The sequence below is a fragment of the Phalacrocorax aristotelis genome, chromosome 9, assembly GCF_949628215.1.
Source record: "Phalacrocorax aristotelis chromosome 9, bGulAri2.1, whole genome shotgun sequence".
Taxonomy (NCBI): Eukaryota; Metazoa; Chordata; class Aves; order Suliformes; family Phalacrocoracidae; genus Phalacrocorax; species Phalacrocorax aristotelis.
The window spans coordinates 5,459,746-5,480,223 of NC_134284.1; the positions used below are offsets into that span (position 1 = coordinate 5,459,746).

The 20,478-nt window shown below is 38.4% G+C and overlaps 1 protein-coding gene across 3 annotated transcripts in view; it reads right to left on the bottom strand.

Moving 5' to 3' along the window:
* The window catches only part of STXBP6 (syntaxin binding protein 6), a 131,889-nt gene that overhangs the window by 6,329 nt on the left and 105,082 nt on the right, over nt 1-20,478 (bottom strand). For all 3 annotated transcript variants that reach the window (XM_075103253.1, XM_075103255.1, XM_075103252.1), the window contains one exon: nt 1,246-1,403. In XM_075103253.1, the coding sequence (XP_074959354.1) occupies nt 1,246-1,403 (158 nt within the window). The remainder of the gene's footprint in view (nt 1-1,245; nt 1,404-20,478) is intronic.

Here is a 20,478-nt window from a genome sequence, read left to right on the forward strand (position 1 = left end):
ACTGCATCCTTTAATCCCGAGATTTTTAAAATAAGATTTTCCTAATATAACCTGTTGAAAATATTTCTTTCTGTTCACAGCATGTCTTCATCTGTGGAACTGCTGTTCTGCACATGTGGAAATGAAAGGGCAACACACACTAATGAAACCTGTTCAAACCTAAGATTCATAGCAGCCCAACTATCGGAGGCATTTTTCATTTTTAAACTCCCTACCAAGCAGCACCCTATGCTTTACTCTAAAGCAGTAAACCTTCCCCCCTACCCTAGAAATAGCAGTAGCTGCTGTTTAAGATTGGTTTTCTAAGTTGGCATAGTTGTTATCATGGGGGGGGTGTTAGGTGGAAGAGTCCAAGAGCAGGCTTGTTCCATACTCAGCCTACTAACCTGAACCATGCTAATCTAAATGGCCTAGAAAGTAAAGGCTTATGCCAGTAAATATGAAAATAAGTTGTTTTGTAACATTTTCAAGACTACATAAGACAGAGGCTTGTATAGAACTGCAAGACATCAATCCAAAATTTCTAGTGTTAATGCAGTAGTCAGGCATTTTTTTGGCGTAAGCATGATAAAGCCTAATGCATGTACTAAGCAACAAAACTATCAAACTTGCATGCTAAAATGGTTCCCCATGATCAGAAACCTTTTTTTTTTTTCCTTTGAAAAGCATTCTACATGTTACACAGCCACCAAATCGAATGCTGTGGGTGCCTAGAATTTCTGTCACAAAGAGAGAGGCTCAGCACCGTTATGCACATGCAGAAGCACCAGACATAATACTATCGATACCTTCCACCGAGAATAGGGTATGTCCATACATTCCTGAGATGGAAAAATTCCTCAGAATCCTCATAAATTACATTCCCAGACAAAAAGACGCATCTTCAGAAACAGACAGCCACAGGACTATAACTGCTTACCAAAGGGGATTAACAATAATTTCACTATGCTGCTGCACAAAGTATGAAGAATAGTGCCAAACAGTAGTGGGAAGACAGATTTGAAATATGCTTCAGGAAGGTGAAGATAGGTAGTTTCAATTAAAGTGGAAATGCAGCAAACCTCAGATTTAGGCACAGAGGTAATTATAAACCAGGAATCTGCCAAGTGAGGAACAGTATCAAGGAAAACAGCAAGCTGTTTGTAAACACTGACTGACTGCAGTTCTTTCTAGAGCTTCCTCCTCTCAAAATAAAGGGATGTGTGACTTTAACCTACCGAGAGCCTTGTCCCGCCAAAATCTTACCTTGTGTGCTGTTTCTGCAAACTGCTGAGCGCTGTTTTTCAGCTCCTCTGTCTTTTCTTCTGCTCGACCTAGCCTTTCACCACGCTCATTCAAAGCCTGACTTGCCTTCTGTACTGCACTTGTGACACTGTCTGCTGCTGAATGGAGTATGCTGTTTCCTGCAATATCAAAAGAAACTATTAGAGCACCCAAATATATATATATATGCTTTGTATTAAATATAATTATTTTCACTCATAACGTTCTAGAGCCAATGTGTTATCTGCTAGTTTATCATCTAGTTGCATTTTGTATAATGGGGTAAGTTTTTGTTTTCTCAAACTCTATTATTAGAAAATTATAAATAAGTACCATATGGCAACATAATACTTGGGTAATATAAGGAAGCAGTGGACATAACTTAGCTATATATTATTCTTTAAGCCTTATGCTCATACAGTGTTTCAGGAAGCTATTCTACTAAATCAATAACACCATTCAGAAGCGCACGCAGCTTCTTCACAATACTCTCATGTTAATATAGATTAAATTTCTTTGGAAGCTACACTATTTCCCTAGGGAATAAGTGATCGACACCACAGGATGCGTCTGTATGAATTCACCATTTTCCCCCAAATAACAACAACAACAACAAAAAATATTATATATTATTGTATAAATGATTACTTACAAGTGCACCCCAAACACTAATACTAGTTATTTTATGCTGCTCCATCTACCTTTGACGCTTCTCCACATGGAGCACCTGCCCTGTTTCATGTGACAACATACTGTATTTAAACCTTAGTATTTAATTTTCCAGCAAGGCTCAAGGTCTAAGCGTTTCGCTTTACTATCCAAATCACCTCTAACAGTTTCTCTGTTTCTTCTCTGGCACGCAACGTAGTAGTTTCTTCAAGTTTTCAACAGAACTGCGTTTCTCCTCTACATTTCCCCTTTTAAATATTCTCTCTTTTCAGTACCCCTTTCTATACTGCTTCTCAGCAGAGACGATTATCCTCTTTCTGGAATGAGCTACTGATGAATGTTTATGATACTAACCACAGTAAAAATTGAAAACTCTTCACAGAAAGTTACATGTTATCAGTATCAACTGGTACGTATTAAAACACATGTAGGACAAAAAAATTATTTTGTCCTATCTTTTAACTTTTTCAGCGAAAGAACTAGTAAAAGTTCAGCTTTTTACAATACAGTAGTCCCTTGGTGTCTTCCACAAGCTTTAAAATTTAATCTACCCTACAGGGAATTTGTTATCTAGGAATTTGTTGTCTGGACGTATACAAAGGCACTGCGCGAGCCAGAAAGTCAGCGCACACAGAGTGTTAACCACCGGGCACGCTGTCACTGCCAGTTTTCGAAACTGCCCCAAATATGGTAATCACACAGAGCTTTTTTTCACAGCATTAAAACCACATACGTAACACTTTTAAATGAATTAATTCTGGTAAAGGTACAAACTAGCTCAACACACGAAGCTGAACAGAGCACTACAGCAAGTCTGCTGTTCTTATGGATGTACAAAGACAAGTGAAAATAAACACAAACCTACTGCTTTTATTGTTAATCTGAAAAGCGTGTCTACTTCAAAAATATTGCCAGGTTAAAAAATAAAATCCAAACATTAATTTGAAGGGTTACTTTGCTATTACTTTCATAAGGAAAAAGAAGAACAACAGACCCATTCAGACTCATTTTACAGCTAATACTCTTTTCCTTAGAAACAGCAAATAAACAACGAAGAGTGAAACTGAAGGTTGCCCCAAGCAGCCTGTGGAACAACAGTGCAAGCTGCATATGCAACCACTCCTGAGATAAAAAACTGCCTTAAAATTTTATTAAACTAAAACACAACTAGTATCAAACTATGGAGGTGGACGAGGGACCCAAGAGCCTACACACAATGACTCACATATGATGAGTCAATATGAGAAATACTAAGCAAAGAGCACCCTGGCCTCCTGTATACCAATATTGTTACATTTCTCACATCAGCAATTAAAAATAATGGATATACAGGATGTGGAACAGCTACAGGTTTGGGTTTTTTTTTTTTCTATTGTTGCATGGAACACAGTGACTGCATTTAGAAAAGGAGAATAACGATTGCCATTAATGTTAAAGAGCCAGATATCTCAGAATAGCGTGAGCTGGAATTTGCAGAGACAGAAACAAAACTTTATGAAGTGGCCTCTCTTCAGACATTAGGGAGTCTCATAATAAAACCAAACAACTTTAAATATCGTATGCTTTCTTCCTTCAATATTTTGCAGTCAACTGTTATTTTGTTCATAATTAGCTCATTTAAAGCCAGTTCTTGGATTATTTTGGCTTCTGTTCAGGTAGCTTTTCCAATAAACACATGTACTGGGCAACACTGCGCTGGAAATAGTTTCCTTTTTTTGGTGATGTGATCTAAAGGCTTTAACCTCTTGTTTTAATCAGTGTTAGTTTCCTAGGATAAGAGTTTTAAAAGCTCTCAACACTGGATTAACTCTGTTGTTGCTTTACAAAATCACAAAGCTTCTGCTGAATTCAAGGGAAGCAGGGTACGTCAAGAGCTTTAGAAAACTAAGCATCTTCTGAAGTCTTAAAACGTGCTGAGGAGTAGAAATTAACACATTGCTGACCTTCTGTCAACATCAGTAGGAAATTGCAGAACATAAATAATCTCTATTTTCTATACTCCTGAAAATACCCAGATTGGTGGCCAAAGACTGCTATCTGTTTCTTCACATTGTTTTCAGCAGAGAAGAACGAACTTGGAAGTTTGGCACAACGATGAAGATTGCCATATTGTAGCAGCTAGAGAGAAAAACATTCTCTCCAGGTAAGATCTGCTGTATTTTCCTACGGGCAGCGACTTGCAGAAGCTGCTATTCCAAGACTGTTCTGGAAAACTACTTTTGCGTAATCTTTTCCAATGGAATATCAGTACAACAATAAAAAAATCCACTCAAATCTATGAGCAACACAGAAACCCATGTGTCAGTAGTCTATTGAATTTCATCGGTGTATTTCTAGAGAATGTGTAGGTGTTGCTGGTATGATTGACAATGCCTCATCCTTATATTAGGATCACTGCAAGAATAGCAACACTGTACTGGATGTACTGGGGAGTCATTCCTATGAACAAAATCACCTAGAACCTGCAAAACTTTTAAGCTGTTCTTTAGGAGGTAAATACTATGAGAAAAGTTTGTTCCATGACCGAAAAACAAAACTGCCTGAACTGTATCCACTCAGGTGTAAGCTTATGCCAGCCAGCTACATGCGCCCCTGAAGAAAAACCTAAAGAACTGTAACAGTCAACACCTCTTCTCTAAAGTCAGGAGAGTGTTTTCCATCTCTGTTTTCCATCTTTGCTTAGTTTTTACCAAAGATGTGACAACTGCTATTAACCACTTGTTTTTTTGTTTTCCTTTTTCCCTTCTTTTCTCTCTATGAAGAGTCTGAGGGGTTTCAGGTCTTTTCATCTACTAGGTTACAACACAAGCTCCTCATCAGAAGGCTTTCAAAAGCTTTTCACATACATCTGCTCAGGAAAGAGATTTTACAACGCTTGCAAGATGAGATAAACACCACCGAAATATGAGGACGAGTCAGCTGATATTCTGAGTTGTTTTTAGTAAGAAAGAATTCGCATTGTTCCCAAGATGTTCAACTCCAAGCGCCTGTGATCTGAAATTTTGCATGGCTACAGTCTTTACTGTGAGCAGAAAGAGTTGCAAGCTTGTGTTGCTGCTTTTTCTAAGGTATATGGAGAACCTCTGATTTTTGGAGCACATATATCTTTCTATAGCTCTGTACAACAGATCCCAGCAGTTGAGACTACAGATTTTTCTCTTTCGAATAAACACGAAAGGAAAAGTTGACATATTTAGCCATTTATTAAACAGCTTTTTACTGAAGTCTCTATTAAGGGCAAGCACATAGCTTTTTGCTGTCTGACAGTATTTGTAGACTAAGTAAGTGGAGTAAATATTGCTAGATCACATGGGGAAAATACATATTTATACTGAGTTTAATACAGAGTATTAGGTTAATATTAATTTCTAGTACCAACAAAACATGGATGTTTAGGCCAACTTCAGTCTGAAACTCAACGAATCAAGGTTAATTCAGTGGGTTTCTGCAGCTTAGTTTTGTTATATGTAAAAGCACAGAAACATAATTCTAATTTACTTTCAGTTACTCAAACAAGTGGCTTAATAAGGTCACTTCTAATAGAGCTTTTCCTTCTATAATACTCTCTGTCTTACTATCTGAAGTTGTCTACCCAGTGGAAAGGAACATGCAGATTTCCAAATCAATTGACAGCTACACAGCTTGGTAATCCAATTTGCTAAGCAAATTATACATTTTATTTTGAATTTGCTGTAGCGAAATATAAACTACTGGAATTAAACTCCCCTCTTCCCTTAGAAAATTCCATTAGTGACCTATTGGGGCCCAACGGCACAGAAATAGCAAAAGGGCAGCAGCCCTTGGGTGAGTGCTTTAGACCAGCGGTCCTAGCATTGTTACTCACTTATGGACATAAAAACTGAAGAAATAACACTTTGCAGGAAGTACCACAGCTCCTCTCAGACTCATTTTTAAATTCTTGGTTCTTATGATCACAAGCTATATCAGAGGGTCTTGCAGCCCATGAAATCAGGTGACATTGCTTTAGGCCTTTTATCATGCACAAGAGAAAAGCATACCTTTAACCCACCATACCCAGTACCTGAAAGATATAGAGATATTACCATCAATCAGCATGAGAACCAGTTTATTTGTTGAAGAAACTGGTCTCTGGAGATACCATTATTTAGTTTGCGTGATTTATCACACATTCATAAAAGGTTCAGCGCGTTCTCTGTTAGCCATATCAAATGTATTTCAGCTCAATGCAGGGATTTATCTGTACATTGGTGATAAGACTCTAGAGTGTCTGATTTGTAAATGTAAGCATTCACTTGTTAATTGTGTATGCATTAATACAGCATTTAGCAACTACCTTCTTCTGCGAAGGAAATAAATGCAATTAGCCACAATATTTAAGAAGATCCGTCTATCACAGGATAATTTTTTTATTTAAAGAAAACAGATATTTATTGTTCCCACCGAACTGCATGGAAGTGGACTTGTGTCACTGAGTAAATGTTAAAAGCATAATGACAATCCGTTCAGGTTCATTAACAACAGCACCTCTATCACAACATGTGTAGGCATATAGAATAATTATACTACTTACACTCAGATATACTGGTGCCACTAAGAGTTCAACAGAAGTTTGGAAACACTGTTTGTAAGTACAAAGAATGGCTTTTTTACTTCTTCACTATTGTGTGTTTTGTTAACTTCCTGTGCACTTATCACTTAAGAACCAAAAGCATTTAACAATTAAAACAACAATACAAAATTAAAGGACTTTAGGAAGAAGAGAAAGGTACTGAACAATTAAGAACGAATATAACCTTGTGAAAGAAGGAAGCATCACAGAGATGCTTTTTGTAAGCAGGAAAGTGGTCTGAAGAAGGAAAGAGACTACATAGTATAGCATTATTTTTCTTCCCAAGTTACCTCAAAACACTTACTGAAAAAAACATTTAAACTGACAAAGCCCGAATATTAAAAAAGAATACTAAGAGGGGAAGAGATGAATATAAATGCTGGGTTTCCTGACAAAGAATATTGAAAGAAGCCATAAGACTGTATTTCTAATTATAGCTAGGAATTAAGATTACTTTCCAGTTTATATCATCACTCCTCAGAAATGGAGGTGACAAAGACAGAATATAGCTTCAAAAGGCAATCCTGAAAAGAAATCTTAATTTCCATCTGAAATTAACGATGAACTTTCTGACTTGTATAGCAGACCAACTTTAAATTCTTTGCTTAGTTCGCAGTTTTCTAACCCTTCATACCAATGATTAGTATTAGACTCCATACACATATATAAAATGTGCTTAAATTATAAATAAAATTCCAAAGAAAATACCCCAGTTTGCTAGTATTTTGACCTTGTGTTTGCAGGTTCCAAATCTCTTACTGGCAAGTTACCTAAGCATGAGAAAAATGCTCAAGATAAACAGTAATTCCAGGTCAAGTACTTCTGTGAATTTTAAAGATAACACATGTATTTAAGTGAAATTCAGAAATATAATGAAGTTAATTTTTTCCCCTTAAATAACCACAGTTAACTTCTTGGGTCTCTAGGCATTTCATCCTGTCATCCAGGCTGTTAAACAGCATGGGCCTTGGTGCTGACTTAAGGGGAATGCCAATAGTAACTGGCTACCATTTGGACTTTGAACTGCTGACCGTTGCCCTTCATGTCCACCCACCTGGTTGCCCACCTATCCATAGCTTTGCTATGACGATGCTAGAGGTTACAGTATTGAATGCCTTGCTGAGTGAAGGAAAATGACATTTGCTGCTCTCCCTTTATCCACCAAGCCAGTCACTTCATCGCAGAAGACACGCTGGTCAGGAAGAGTTTGCTTTTAAGAAGATACTGGTGCCACCATTCCTTGCCCTCTGTGTGTCTAGAAAAGTTTTTCCCAAGGGTTTGCTGAATAGCCTTACAAAGGTAAAAACCATATTTCAAGTTAACTCTGCTGAAGTTTTCAGCACAGAATTATTACTTGGTTCAAATAATTGTTAAATACCAAAGCTTCTCTATGGATGTGAACAGAATTCAAACTCATGAACACATCATTTAATCTTCATTCCTACAAATAATATGGCTATTAATGTTGGATGTTGTCTTAGCTGTCAAAGTCAAGCATTAATTTTCAAATTCCAGGCTTCATAAAAATGACTACAGCCATTTGTGATTCTCAAAGTAGTAGTAGTTTGCTCCCCCACCCCGTGGTGCTGTTTTTTTTTTTCTTTTAGACTTGTCAAACCTTTTTAATCCACCTCCATCTTGGTTTTCACAAAAGGATTTGAAAAACACCTACCCATAGTTACTGCATAGCAAAGATCACACAGAATCCCAGGTTGGAAGGGACCTCAGGGATCATCTAGTCCAACCTCTCTAGGAAGAGCACAGCCCAGCACCCTGTCCAGACGGCTCTTGAAGGTGTCCAACGTGGCCGAGTCAACCCCTGCCCTGGGGAGATTATTCCAATGGTGACTGTCCTCAATGTGAAAAACTTCCCTCTCGTGTCCAATCAGAATCTCCCCAAGAGCAACTTGTGTCCATTCCCCCTTGTCCTCTCCATGGGACTCCTTGTAAAAAGGGAGTCTCCATCTTCTTTGTAGCTGCCCCTTAAGTGCTGGTACACGGTGATGAGATCCCCTCTGAGCCTCCTTTTCTCAAGGCTGAACAAACCCAGCTCTCCCAGCCTATCCTCGTATGGCAGCTTCCCAGTCCTTTGATCATCTTGGTGGCCCTTCTCTGGACCCCTTCCAGCCTGGCCACGTCCTTTTTGTACAGCGGGGACCAGAACTGGACACAGCACTCCAGGTGTGGCCTGACAGCACTGAGTAGAGAGGGATGATGACTTCTTTATCTCTGCTGGCGATGCCCTTTTTGATGCAGCCCAGCACGCTGTTGGCCTTCTTGGCCACAGCAGCCACTGTTCGCTCACGTTGAGCTTCCTGCCCACCAGGACCCCCAGGTCCCTTCCCACAGAGCTGCTCTCCAGCCAGGTGGATCCCAGTCTGGGCTGCACTCCTGGATTATGTTTTCCCAGGTGCATGATCCTACACTTGTTCTTGTGAAATCCGCAGTATTCCCCTGATGCTAAACTCCTTCAACTACTTCTTAAAGAAGTTTTAATAGACTACAGAAAAAAAGCCCGATCAAATCTACCAGTATGGCAGCTCATATGAGTCACAGCGAGACTTTTTTTAACTGAATGTCCTTTTGTGTCTTTTTGGTCAGCAAAAGGCTGCTATTTCAGCTTTCTGTTTCTGGTAGGTTCTCTCTCTAGCAGAGATAATGTTTGTTAAGCTAAACCTGAAGGTACTGTGGCTTAAGCAGCAGGAAATTGAGGGGAGAGAAATCCTCTAGTGTGGGCTACTGTGTGGGAATTTGTACTTCTTCCAGCTAAGTATCTCCACCACCAGTGCTGGTCAGCACCTGTGTGAGTAAGCAGGCTCTGCGACCTGCAGCCCACGAACACTGTGACATAGGCTTCCCCATACCTCCCCTAAATCTACTAGAGTATAAGTAGCTCCACTGCAAAACTTCTCTCCACGTTCAAGGATGAGTGGGGATTTGCCCCATAGAAAAACTAACGCGTTTCTGAACACAGCACAAATCAGATGTTTCCTACAACGTTGCTTTGGACTCACAACAGCTAGAACAAGTTACAGGAAGTCTTAGTCCTGAGTTACAGTTAGCAGTGCCTGCCAATAGTCACATGCCTTATGTCCATATTACTATTTAATTTTACTTTCACTTTAATCAGTCTAGCTACAGGCAGGAACTGTATTGAAGCCAGCTGCTTGATCTCCTTCAGACAACCATGCTTTAACTTATTTAAATGCTGTAAAACTTCCCTTTAGAATGTGTATTCCTCCCTCCTCCCAAAAGCACTGGAAGTTGGTAATTTTGTTCAGCAAATAATGAAATAAAGGTGATGACTGCTATCGAAGACAAAATACTAGGCTAAATAGATTTTGGTCTGTTCTGGTTTGAACGTTCATTATCTTCCAAGAAAACTCCTGAAGATGTTGTTTAACAAAAATTTATGGACATTTAAGAAAATTGCAAGAATAAGCAGAATCTTCCAAAAAAGTTTTAGAGCAAGGTAAATATATAGTGATACTAATCTGGTATATTTTTCAAGTCTCCAACTATTTGTGGCTTTGGGGTTTTCATGAGACAAAGTATCTTTGCATGTATCATCTTGACTGAATTATTTTCATAAATTTCTCTAAGAAAAGAGCCAACCTCACTTCTAGCTGGCCAAATAATATTATTTCCAAACACACCAAATAAATACATCTTGATGATCTCTGCTGTTTAACTTCCCTATTTCAACATCTCCTAACCAGAACCACACAAACCAAAGAAAATCAAGTATCATGAAACACAGCAGACCATTAGCTGACCAAAATCTGAAAGCGGCACATGAACAGAGTGACTTCTGCAGCATAGGGAATAAAATTTAATCAAGTGGAGAAGATGAGGTCTTAAAAAAAAGATTACCTTAATTACCTTAAGGCTTCAACAGTTCAATATTTTTATTCCTAACAAGCAAGGTATATCCAAGTTTTTCAACGTGGCTTGCAAAATCTTAGATTTAGAAAGAGCCGTATTACATAAAAAACCCATCCCTTTTTATGGTTCTGCAAGGGACAATAAAAAAACCCTTCCACGGACAGCTGAGTAGGATAAACTTTCTTGCCACAGTTGGAAGAAAATGGAAGCATCTCCAATGCTAGTGCCCTTTTATTTTAAATAGTGACACTGAACAACATAGGGGCATTAGAGTAAAATAAAAGATTTTTTTCATTGATGAAATCTCTTGATAATGAGAACACCTGTTTTACTGAGTTTCTCTTCTCTTTTATTCAGTACTCCATAGCAATGCTGTCAAGTAAATTATTCATACTTTTGAACAGTTTATATAAATGCTTTTATACATACAGAGTATTTGTGTTGGCTGAAAAGATAAATGTCCTTACAGATACTAAAAGAAAGCTACGTTGCATAGATGATCTGCGAAATAATGTTATCTAAAGCTTTACAGGTATTACTTTGACGGGTCACCTAAGTAAGACCAGATTCAAAGGTGGAGAAAAAGAATCAAAAAAGGTTTTCTCCACAGAACATCTGACAAAGACCAAGAAAAGGAACAAAACCCCTGCATATGAAAAGCGTTTAAGAGTGCCTGCATGAGGCACTAGCAGACTGATCTGATCAAATTACCAATTCAAATTGCAAACAGTAAAATAAAAAAAATTCATTTAACACATCTTTGATTCAATTTGCCAATAATAATAAATATAACTATAGTTAAATTTAATATGAAAAAAAATCTATTTTGAATGAAAGCTACTGGTGGGTTAACCCTGGTTGGCAGGTAAGAACCCACCCAGCTGATTGCTTACTTCCAACTCAGTGGAACAGGGGAAGAGAATGAGAAGGGCAAAAGTGAGTAAACTCAAAAGGTTGAGATAAAAACAATTTAATAAGCGAAGGGAAAAAAAACCCACCCCAAAACAAAAAAAAAAACCCAACAAAATGCAGATGATGGAAAGCCAATCACACACCACCAGCTGCCCAATGCCCAGCCAGTCCCCAAGCAACGGCTACCTTGGGAAAAGGCAGCCCCCCCAGTTGTTATTGCCGTTACATGGCATGGACCACCTCCGTGGTCAATTTGTGTCAGCTTCCCCTCCTTGTGTCCTCTCCCAGCCCACTTGCTGGGGGCAGGCAGAATGAGAAACTGAGAAGGCCTTGACACTGGGTAAGCACTGGTCACCTAAAACACTGGTGTGTTATCAACACAGTTTTGGTCACAAATCTAAAATACAGCACTATACTGGCTGCTGTGGAGGAGACGAGCTCCATCCCAACCAGAACTACTACAAAGCCTAATGCACCTTTCCCTGTCAAGGCAATCCCAAAGGGTTTACACAACTCCAGATGCAATTTTGTTTCAAACTGAATTCACCAAAGTATTGATGTTTCTCGTAGGGTGGGTGAGAGGATAAGGCAGCAACATACCCTGAAGGATTTTTCTAAACAAAGGTACTGCTCACAGTCACTGTGTTAATACTATTGATGGAGCTTCTGGTTAAGTAGTGTTAATTACTGAGAAGCATAACGCACTAACCCACTACAACAGAGGCGTGGATCACAGTGTATTTATTGTCAACAGAGTCACACTTCTAAATCATGTTGGTGACTTTGAAAATTCTGCATTAGCTACAGACTCAATCTGTATACTTACAAAAAAACTACTTCAGTAGCATATTGAGAATCACCAACTTCTGTTACAACACAGGCTGAAATAAAGTTGTAGCTCAAAAGTAAAAGTGGCTGAGTGAGAACTGGTTCAGGTCAGGACGGAGTCAGTCAAGGGCAATGGTTTGAATGCATCAAATGGAAAATGCAGCGCCTGGCCTGACACGGGCTGTGCAAGAGCAGCTGCCCTCAGTAACCTCAGCCTCTGCCAACCTAGGAGTTATACATTTAAGGGCAATCTTTTAGCAACATCCCAGTCGCCCAGGATTGGTATGACTATGTTTATGTCTGAATGTTTTCTCTGCTAATTGTGCACATTTCTCCCATTTCTTTCAACCAGCTACTGTCGATAATAACAATCTACTTGAATGTAGCTTGTATCTGATTAGTCACTTTTTTAAAGCGCCCTTCTCAAAAGCCACCTCCTCCTGCACTCTCCAAACTGTACAAAACCACTGAAAACACTTCAGGAAGAAGAAAGTGACCACAGGAAGTTCAAGTTCTTTACCGGGCATTTGTTCAGGTTCAGCTGTTTAGGGATTTTATTTTTTTTTTATTTTTTTTTTTTTTAAGGAAAAGGGGAAAGAGGAAGTTACAAGTTTCCCTAGTCTGAAAGTGTCCCCTAGGCTGTCAAGGTTCAGGTGACTCCCACATATTAGCTAGATTCAGCAATCAAACGGACAGATTTTGTTAGGAGAAGGAATTAGGCCATAGAAAAAAAATGAACAGTTGTTCATTACTGCAACACAGCACTAAAGACATGAAGGCAAATCTCTTCCTCCACTAAAATTGTCATGGAAACTGTTCACAACAAGGAACACCTGCATCCGGAATGACCAACCAGAAACACTACAACAGTAATAAAGGACTAAGCGAACTTCAGGCTTCTACCTTAGGAAGCTTAGTTAACTCAAAATCAAAATATTTAGACTAGTAAAGTTCCAACTGATGGTGGCACTTCACACTTCCATAAGCTGCCTCTCCTTACCGAGCATACTTGTTTTGTTAAAATCATCATTACCAGGGAGTTACAGTTCCTAGACTACCACTAGCCAAAGGCTTTCCATCGCTACTGTAGCATAACAGATGATCATAAAGGTCAACAGGATGAACATGTCCTTCCCCTCCTTTTTCATCCCTCTCATCCCCCTGCCAAGTGACTGTTACACACCCTTTCACGGGTATTGGTGCTGACAGCCTCATTTAGGTCTTCTGAATAAAAGAGGAAACTGCTGCTAAAAAGAACCACACAGATAAAATGTTTCTGAACTCTCTTAAATAGCCACATGAAAGCCTTATTAAACAGCTCGAGTTATTAAGTAGAAGATTACAGAAATATTATTTCTGTGATTGTAATCCTATTAGATAATTACCTCTCACAACTTAATGAATTCCAGCACCACATGAATGGAATGTTCTCTAGATAATTTCAATATTTAAATTATCAGCCAGAAAGGATGACTAAGTGATCTGAAAGAACATTAATAGAAAGTAGTATCCTTACTGGATTAATTTAATTATGAAACTTTGAAATACTTGAAGCTGCAGATTTAAATCTGAACATAAATATCTCAATTTATCTTTCAAAAACAAAGAATGACAGTCCTTTCAAGGATAATGTCCTTCCCAACTTTAGTTGGAGCCTTAAAATCCAGAAGTCTCCTAACTCAGCCTGAACAGGAAGATTTTAATGGACTTCCACCTTCTTTGGAAGTAAAGAACGCTTCTGTGTATTTTTGCACCTGAACCTGAAAAGTGTTTGACCTTCAAAAGGAGCATTAGTTACCGAAGTGTGGTAATTTATAAGCGGTACATATTCTGCACTTAGGTTAGCTTGCACTGATCATGCAACATTGAGAGTCCTGTACTCTAAATTCCCAGATCAATTCCACCACTGCAAAAATCTGATTCTGCGCAGGAAAGTAATGCAGGTTTCAGAATAAGAAGTCATCTCAAATTAAGACTGAGTACATTACTTTGCCCTGTTTTGAAGTGGAGAAGGCAATTTCTTCTGACACAAATGAATCTTTTAATACCCATTATGCCAACAGTGGCCAAGAACAGCTGTGAATAGAAAAATGCAGGCAGATATTGCATGTTATTTTGAAGCAGACTTTTACATTAAAAATCCACCTAATTTAGTGTTTTGTCTAAAGCACATAAGAAAAAAGAAAACCAAAGATTTCAACTGTTATAAGCACTTTTTTAAACCTCTATAAACCTCTTAAAATATGATCCCATACTTTTCAGTCTTCCTGATTTGCAACATCTGATATGAGGCCTGTAACATTAATTCTAGTAATTTAGAATATTTTATACTGTAACAACATTTCTAACATAACCCTCGTTTGTTACTTCACTGGTTTTCAATCATTATTTACATCTGCATACAATTTCTTTTTACATGTCTGTAATCTTGTACTTGTAAGGCCAAAAAAAGCCAACTTTAACATATCTCAGTTCTCACATGAGGAAACAGCATATTTTACTCCTGTAGGTAGTTAAGTAATATCTATACCCTGGGAGTTAAACAGATGCTTCCAAGTTACTTCTAAGAGTAAAAATTTCACAAAAAAATATATTGTGAATCATAACATTATACTTTTAAAAGGGTCCTACTTATTATAAAGAATGTAGGAGGCAAAATGACAATCCTAACTGTTCAGCTGTAAAACCTTCATCAGCAAACAACAAAGCAAGATAAGCTTTATTGACAACTGAGATCAGTTTCTTTCTCGGCTCTCATTAGCCATGTCAGCTCTTTAGATTTGCACGGAAAAAAAATGACTAGTAAAAAAAAATCCTTTTTGTTTTAGCCCTGGGTTTAACTTACTTACTGGAAAGAAAGCTAAAAAAGAAAACTCTTTCTGGGCTCACTCGTCTGTATTTCAGAATCCTGCAGTGACTGCTCTCTACATAGCCCTTCCAGATCTGGGCTGCTAGTTATCCAGGTTCTTGCAAGTAGTATGGTCTCAGCTGCACTAAGCTCAGAAGAGGCTGCAAGGTCCACCTGCGGACCTGAGTAAATGATCTGATTTTAAGACTAATATAACTAGACTACTGATAGTACTCACTAGAAGAGTTATGCTCAACTTGTCTGCCTGACCTTTTAATCATGGCTTTGTGGAAACGTTCTAAACAAGACACTGATGGAATAAAGTTTCTTCACTTCTGCACCACTATCACGCATGAACCATGCGGAACAATCACAGTATCCAGGTGCTCAACAGCTAAATAACTTGGAGCTGAAGTTCACAGTGAATGAAGAGGACACTGCTGTGGTTCCTGGAGGAGGCGGGTAAGGGAAGTCTGAGTCATTCATCAGGAGTGGAAGGATATGCTACTAAAAATCCATCCAGGCCAGAATAGCAACGACTTCCCTAACTGCAAACTTAAGACAACTCTTGAGAGAACCTTACCTTCTGTATTTTCCTGTCCAAATCCATAAACGGCTTTAGAGCATCATTTCAGCACTAGTCCTTTAGAGGGGCGAAGGACAGGAAAAGGAAACAGAATATATTGTTTATATCGGTGTGCAAACTGAGGGTACATACTGGTAAGCAGAAACAGAAACCAGCCAAGGTACTGGTTTTATGTATTTGTCAAATATAACTAAAAGCAAAGAGGGAAAGAAACCATTTGATGTTATATCTTGTTAGTGGTCTGGCAGTGGAGAGAATATAAAATATTACAATTCACCAATTATGTATTATTTTAATGAAGAAAAAATGCCAACAGAATATAGGGATGAGACAAATGTCTTTACAGAACTTGCCTGTAGCCTGGTAGCAGCACAGGATCTATCACAATTAGCCAGTATAGCTGGCCTTTCAGTAGCTTGGACCAGCTTCTAACCTTCAATAATGGGAGAGTTAAGTTATTTTTAGGGATTGTCATCTCAGATTTGATTCCACCCCTGGGAATCAAAACAGTGGTGTCCATACCAAGCCTCTTCTCCTCTCAGGATGTTCTACAGCTGCACAGGTGTAATGCAATGCATTTAAGTCTACAGTGAGTAAAGGGGATGTAGATCCATCAGTTTTGCGTTTTATGAATGAGTTTAAATACTGTGAAAAGACAGCAAATCAATAAATTATATTCTTCAAAAATTACTATCATGCCAGAGCAGGCGATCTGTGACATATGTGATATGATGCATTATCTCTTTTGTAGGAGAAGTAATTCTGAACAGCAAAAACCTCCAACAATTTGGTCTAAGACATCATCGAGACTATATCCAGTGCTCTATTTCTTAATTTTATATTAAACAATGATGATAATCCATGAAAAGTAATCATAAAAATATCAAGTCATTGCAACTAAATTTTGTGAGTTATTTTTCAAATGACTTGAGTAGCCTGGAAGATATTTTGCTATTTATCCTCTACCTAGACTGATGGTCTACAAATTTGTCTTTTAGTTTACCTCTTCCAGGTTAGAAAAGCAGTTTAGATGCCTCAGTGAGGAGGAAGTTTTCATATATACGTTCATTTGGACACCAGATGAAAGATGCTAGACACCCAGAAACTAGCTTTTTCTTCTAAGACAAAGAAGAACAGGGACTGACATTCTATTCAAATGTGGACACTGGTTATATATAATTAGGCTAGGATGGAATAGCTGTTAAAATTAGGGGGTGGAAAACAAAACTAGAATGGGCTATTTTGTTCAACAGTATTGCCAACAGACTTTTTTTAAACAGTTATGTACACAGAATTGAAATAGAGATGAAAACAGAGGAGACATTCAGCAATAAAATGCTTAATAGTATGTCTTTGTTGTAGATTTAGGTTTGCTGGGCACAAAATTAAGTATGTATTAACACATAAAGAAGCAATTTTAGTTGTTCTATTCCTTTATTCTTCTAACCAGCCTTCCGAATCTGGAAGTTCTATTCCAGGTGACCGGGAAAGGATTACGTTTCCTGCCATGTGGAACAAAGGGATCACCTCCCAACATCCCAGCTGCTGAGTGACAGTGCTTATCCTCCTTCCCCTCGGTTCCCAGAAAGTTTAGAGATAGAGAACGTAGTTTAACTTGTGTCATTTGCCTCATCTTCACACACATTTAGCATGGGCTTTAAATACTGTTTTCTAATTAATTTTTTGGAAGCCCTGAACCCAGGAAGTTCAGCCATGTTCAAAGTAGTTTGAACTGCAAGAACCTAAGTCAGAGGGAAAACAATCCTGATTTTTCCACTGTAGTGGCGTATTTCAAGTTGTATTTTCTAATACTAGGTTTACAAGAAGGCAAAATGTAAGCTGTAGTCACCCATAAACAAGAAAAACCCCACAAAACACGAACAAATGAAAAACAAGAAAAAAACCACAGCCCATATACTATTGATATTACAAATTAAAAGGCATCTATGAAATTAACATTGCATGTGAACAATCAGAAAGAAAAATTAAACATTAGCCAATGAGACTATCCAGACAAGGTCTTCTATGCATTCTTATGCCAATATGGGAACCACAAAAGATGAAGCAGATGCTAAAATCCTTCAGAAGAGAAATGACCTATGCTATCAGGGTAGCAAGAGAGCCATTGCTGTGAAACCACATGGTGGAAATATGTGTAATGAACTATTCCTAGATGTGTCAACAGGACAAGTACAGAAGACTGAAAATATCAACACTAATGAATTCCTGCTAGTTATGAAAGAATGCTGTACTAAATTTAGAATGATTATTGGAGCAGAAGCAATGGTTTTAGCTGGGATAGAGTTAATTTTCTTCCGAATAGCTGGTGTAATGCTGTGTTTTGGACTTAGTATGAGAATAATGTTGATAACACGCTGATGTTTTAGTTGTTGCTGAGTAGCGCTTACACTGGTCAAGGACTTCTTCAGCTCCCCGTGCTCTGCCGGGGGCACAAGGAGCTGGGAGGGGGCACAGCCGGGACAGCTAGTAGCTAGTCCAAACCGGCCAAAGGGTTTTTCCATATCATATGACATCTTGCCCAGTATGTTAACTGGGGGGAGCTGGCTGGGGGAAGCAGCGGTCACGGCTCGGGGACCAGAGGCGCCAGTCAGCGGGCGGTGAGTCGTTACATCACTTGGTTTTCTTTTTTTTTTTTTTTAACCTCAACCAGATGTTTCACTTCACTTTCTTTCCTTATTTTACGATTCATTATCCTATTATCATCGTTACTGTTTTATTTTTAATGATTAAACTGTTCTTATCTCAGCCCCCCATGAGTTTTCTTACTTTGGCTCTTCCCATAGTCTCCCTCATTCCAAGGAGGGTGTGGGGGAGAGCAAGCAGCTGGGTGGTGTTTAGTTGCTGACTGGGCTAAACCACAACAGCTGGACAAGATAATTTACACTTCGTATTTACTTCATACAGATGTATAGTAACATCATGGCCTTATGACTTTGAACGGGACTGTTTATGAAAAATATGGCATAGAGGATTTTTACCCAGAAGATCAGGAAGTGATTCTGGAGCAAGATCAAGTCCTACCCCTTCTGACTGAAACTGGAAAAAGATCAAAATTCAAAAAGAGAATGAAGAGATACTTGAAAATAATGTATCCCTTCATTAAGCACCAGATGGTTCTGAGCAATACATTTCGAATGAGCTAGTGGCTGTGTGATTTTCAAACAAGATGAGGTCAAATGGTTGGAGCGCTCTCATTTTAAGAAAAACTATTTTTAATACTTCATTTGAGTTTTCTTGTCTCAAGCAACCTAAGAATTTATATAAAATTCACTCTCAAGGACTTAAGCAGCTCACAAATACTGAGAAATGGATTTGGATTCACACAAAAGTGTCCCACAGAGGTATTTTCAATAGTTTATTTTCAGCTATTACTATCGATGCACCACTTGCATTCACTTTCCAGACTGGGAACAATGGCTATATTACATGAAGTTAACTGTGACCTAAAGAAGTAACATAAGAAATACTGAGTTGTAGGAACAGAAAAGGAGGATTTTACTTTTTGAAACAGCTGGGCATTCAGTGGTTCAGTTTTCCTTTTAAAAGACTTCATTTGGCAATCACCCAAGGCTGCTTTTTTTCTTCTTTAAAAAGAGAAGCAATTCTGTTTTCCGTTTCTAATAGTTCTGGAGGTGTTATGAACATGGACAATCACCTTTCCATATCAGAGTACAGCCAGATCAAAAGAAGATTCATTAAGGATGAAGAAACTCTGGTCTCATGCGGTTATGTCCAAAAGTGACCAGAAGACATCTTTCACTGATCAATTAACACTCAGCAGCATCAACACCGAACAAGCATCTAGTTCATTTTAAGCAAATACTGATAAATTCCAAAGTGCTATAAAATACTTATATAAAAACAAACATACATTTATGCTATACACAAATATCTATATACCTGTAAGTATACTAACTATGTGTAAATCAGACTTTTATCTTTCTAGTAAAAGCATTAAACTAATGAAGCTATGCAAGGTGAAACAGTAAAAGATATCTCAATAAACCAATGGGTCAAACTGGCAGTGAATAGCTTTGCCACTATTACAATGAATTACATTCAAGATAAATTCCACGTCTGGGGTAAGAAGCACTAGTAGTTGTCCTTGAGGTGGGCTTACAGAACTGACAAACTGAATATATTACAACTCAGATGCGCTAAGACCAATCCGTCAGTAAAGAAGAAAAACATTAACTTTTCTTCAGCTTACTGATCAGCAGTTTTCTTTAGGGAAGCCCAGCAAATATCAGCTACCCACAGTGAGCTTTTTAGAAGATGTTGCAAACTTCTCATCAATGGCATCTCTGAGTCCAGGCAGTTGCATTTCATCTGAAATATAGTAACTTTACAGATGGAGGATGTGATCTCTACTGTTCACTGTAATGCAACATGGGGCCCACATAAGCTTTTTCTTATTGTAGGTTACACTGGGACACTGTGCTTTCTCCTGGAATCAGATTCGTGGCATGACTGACATGTGCAAACACCTCCTTCTCTATTGAGTTTATTTTTACAGGCTGTGCACTTTTTTCCACCGAAGTACTTTTTCAAGCAGAACTCTAATGCACCAAAACCAACAGCACAGCAACTTGCAAGCCACAATAAACAATACATTCAGTTCAAATGCAATTTCCTAGGAAAATATTTTCCAAGGCACAGACACAGGGTGAAACAAAATACACACAAGCGTATGGCTCAAAGGTGCTGGAACGCACTACAGATACAACAGCAGTTCTGTAGAACTGCATTACGAACCAACTGTATTTTATTTACACAGCAGAGAAGTAAATACAACCGCCAGAGCGGATCATCACATCTAGCTATCATGCCTAGCTGTAGGCACCACCACCTTCTCACAGGGATGTCATACCGCAA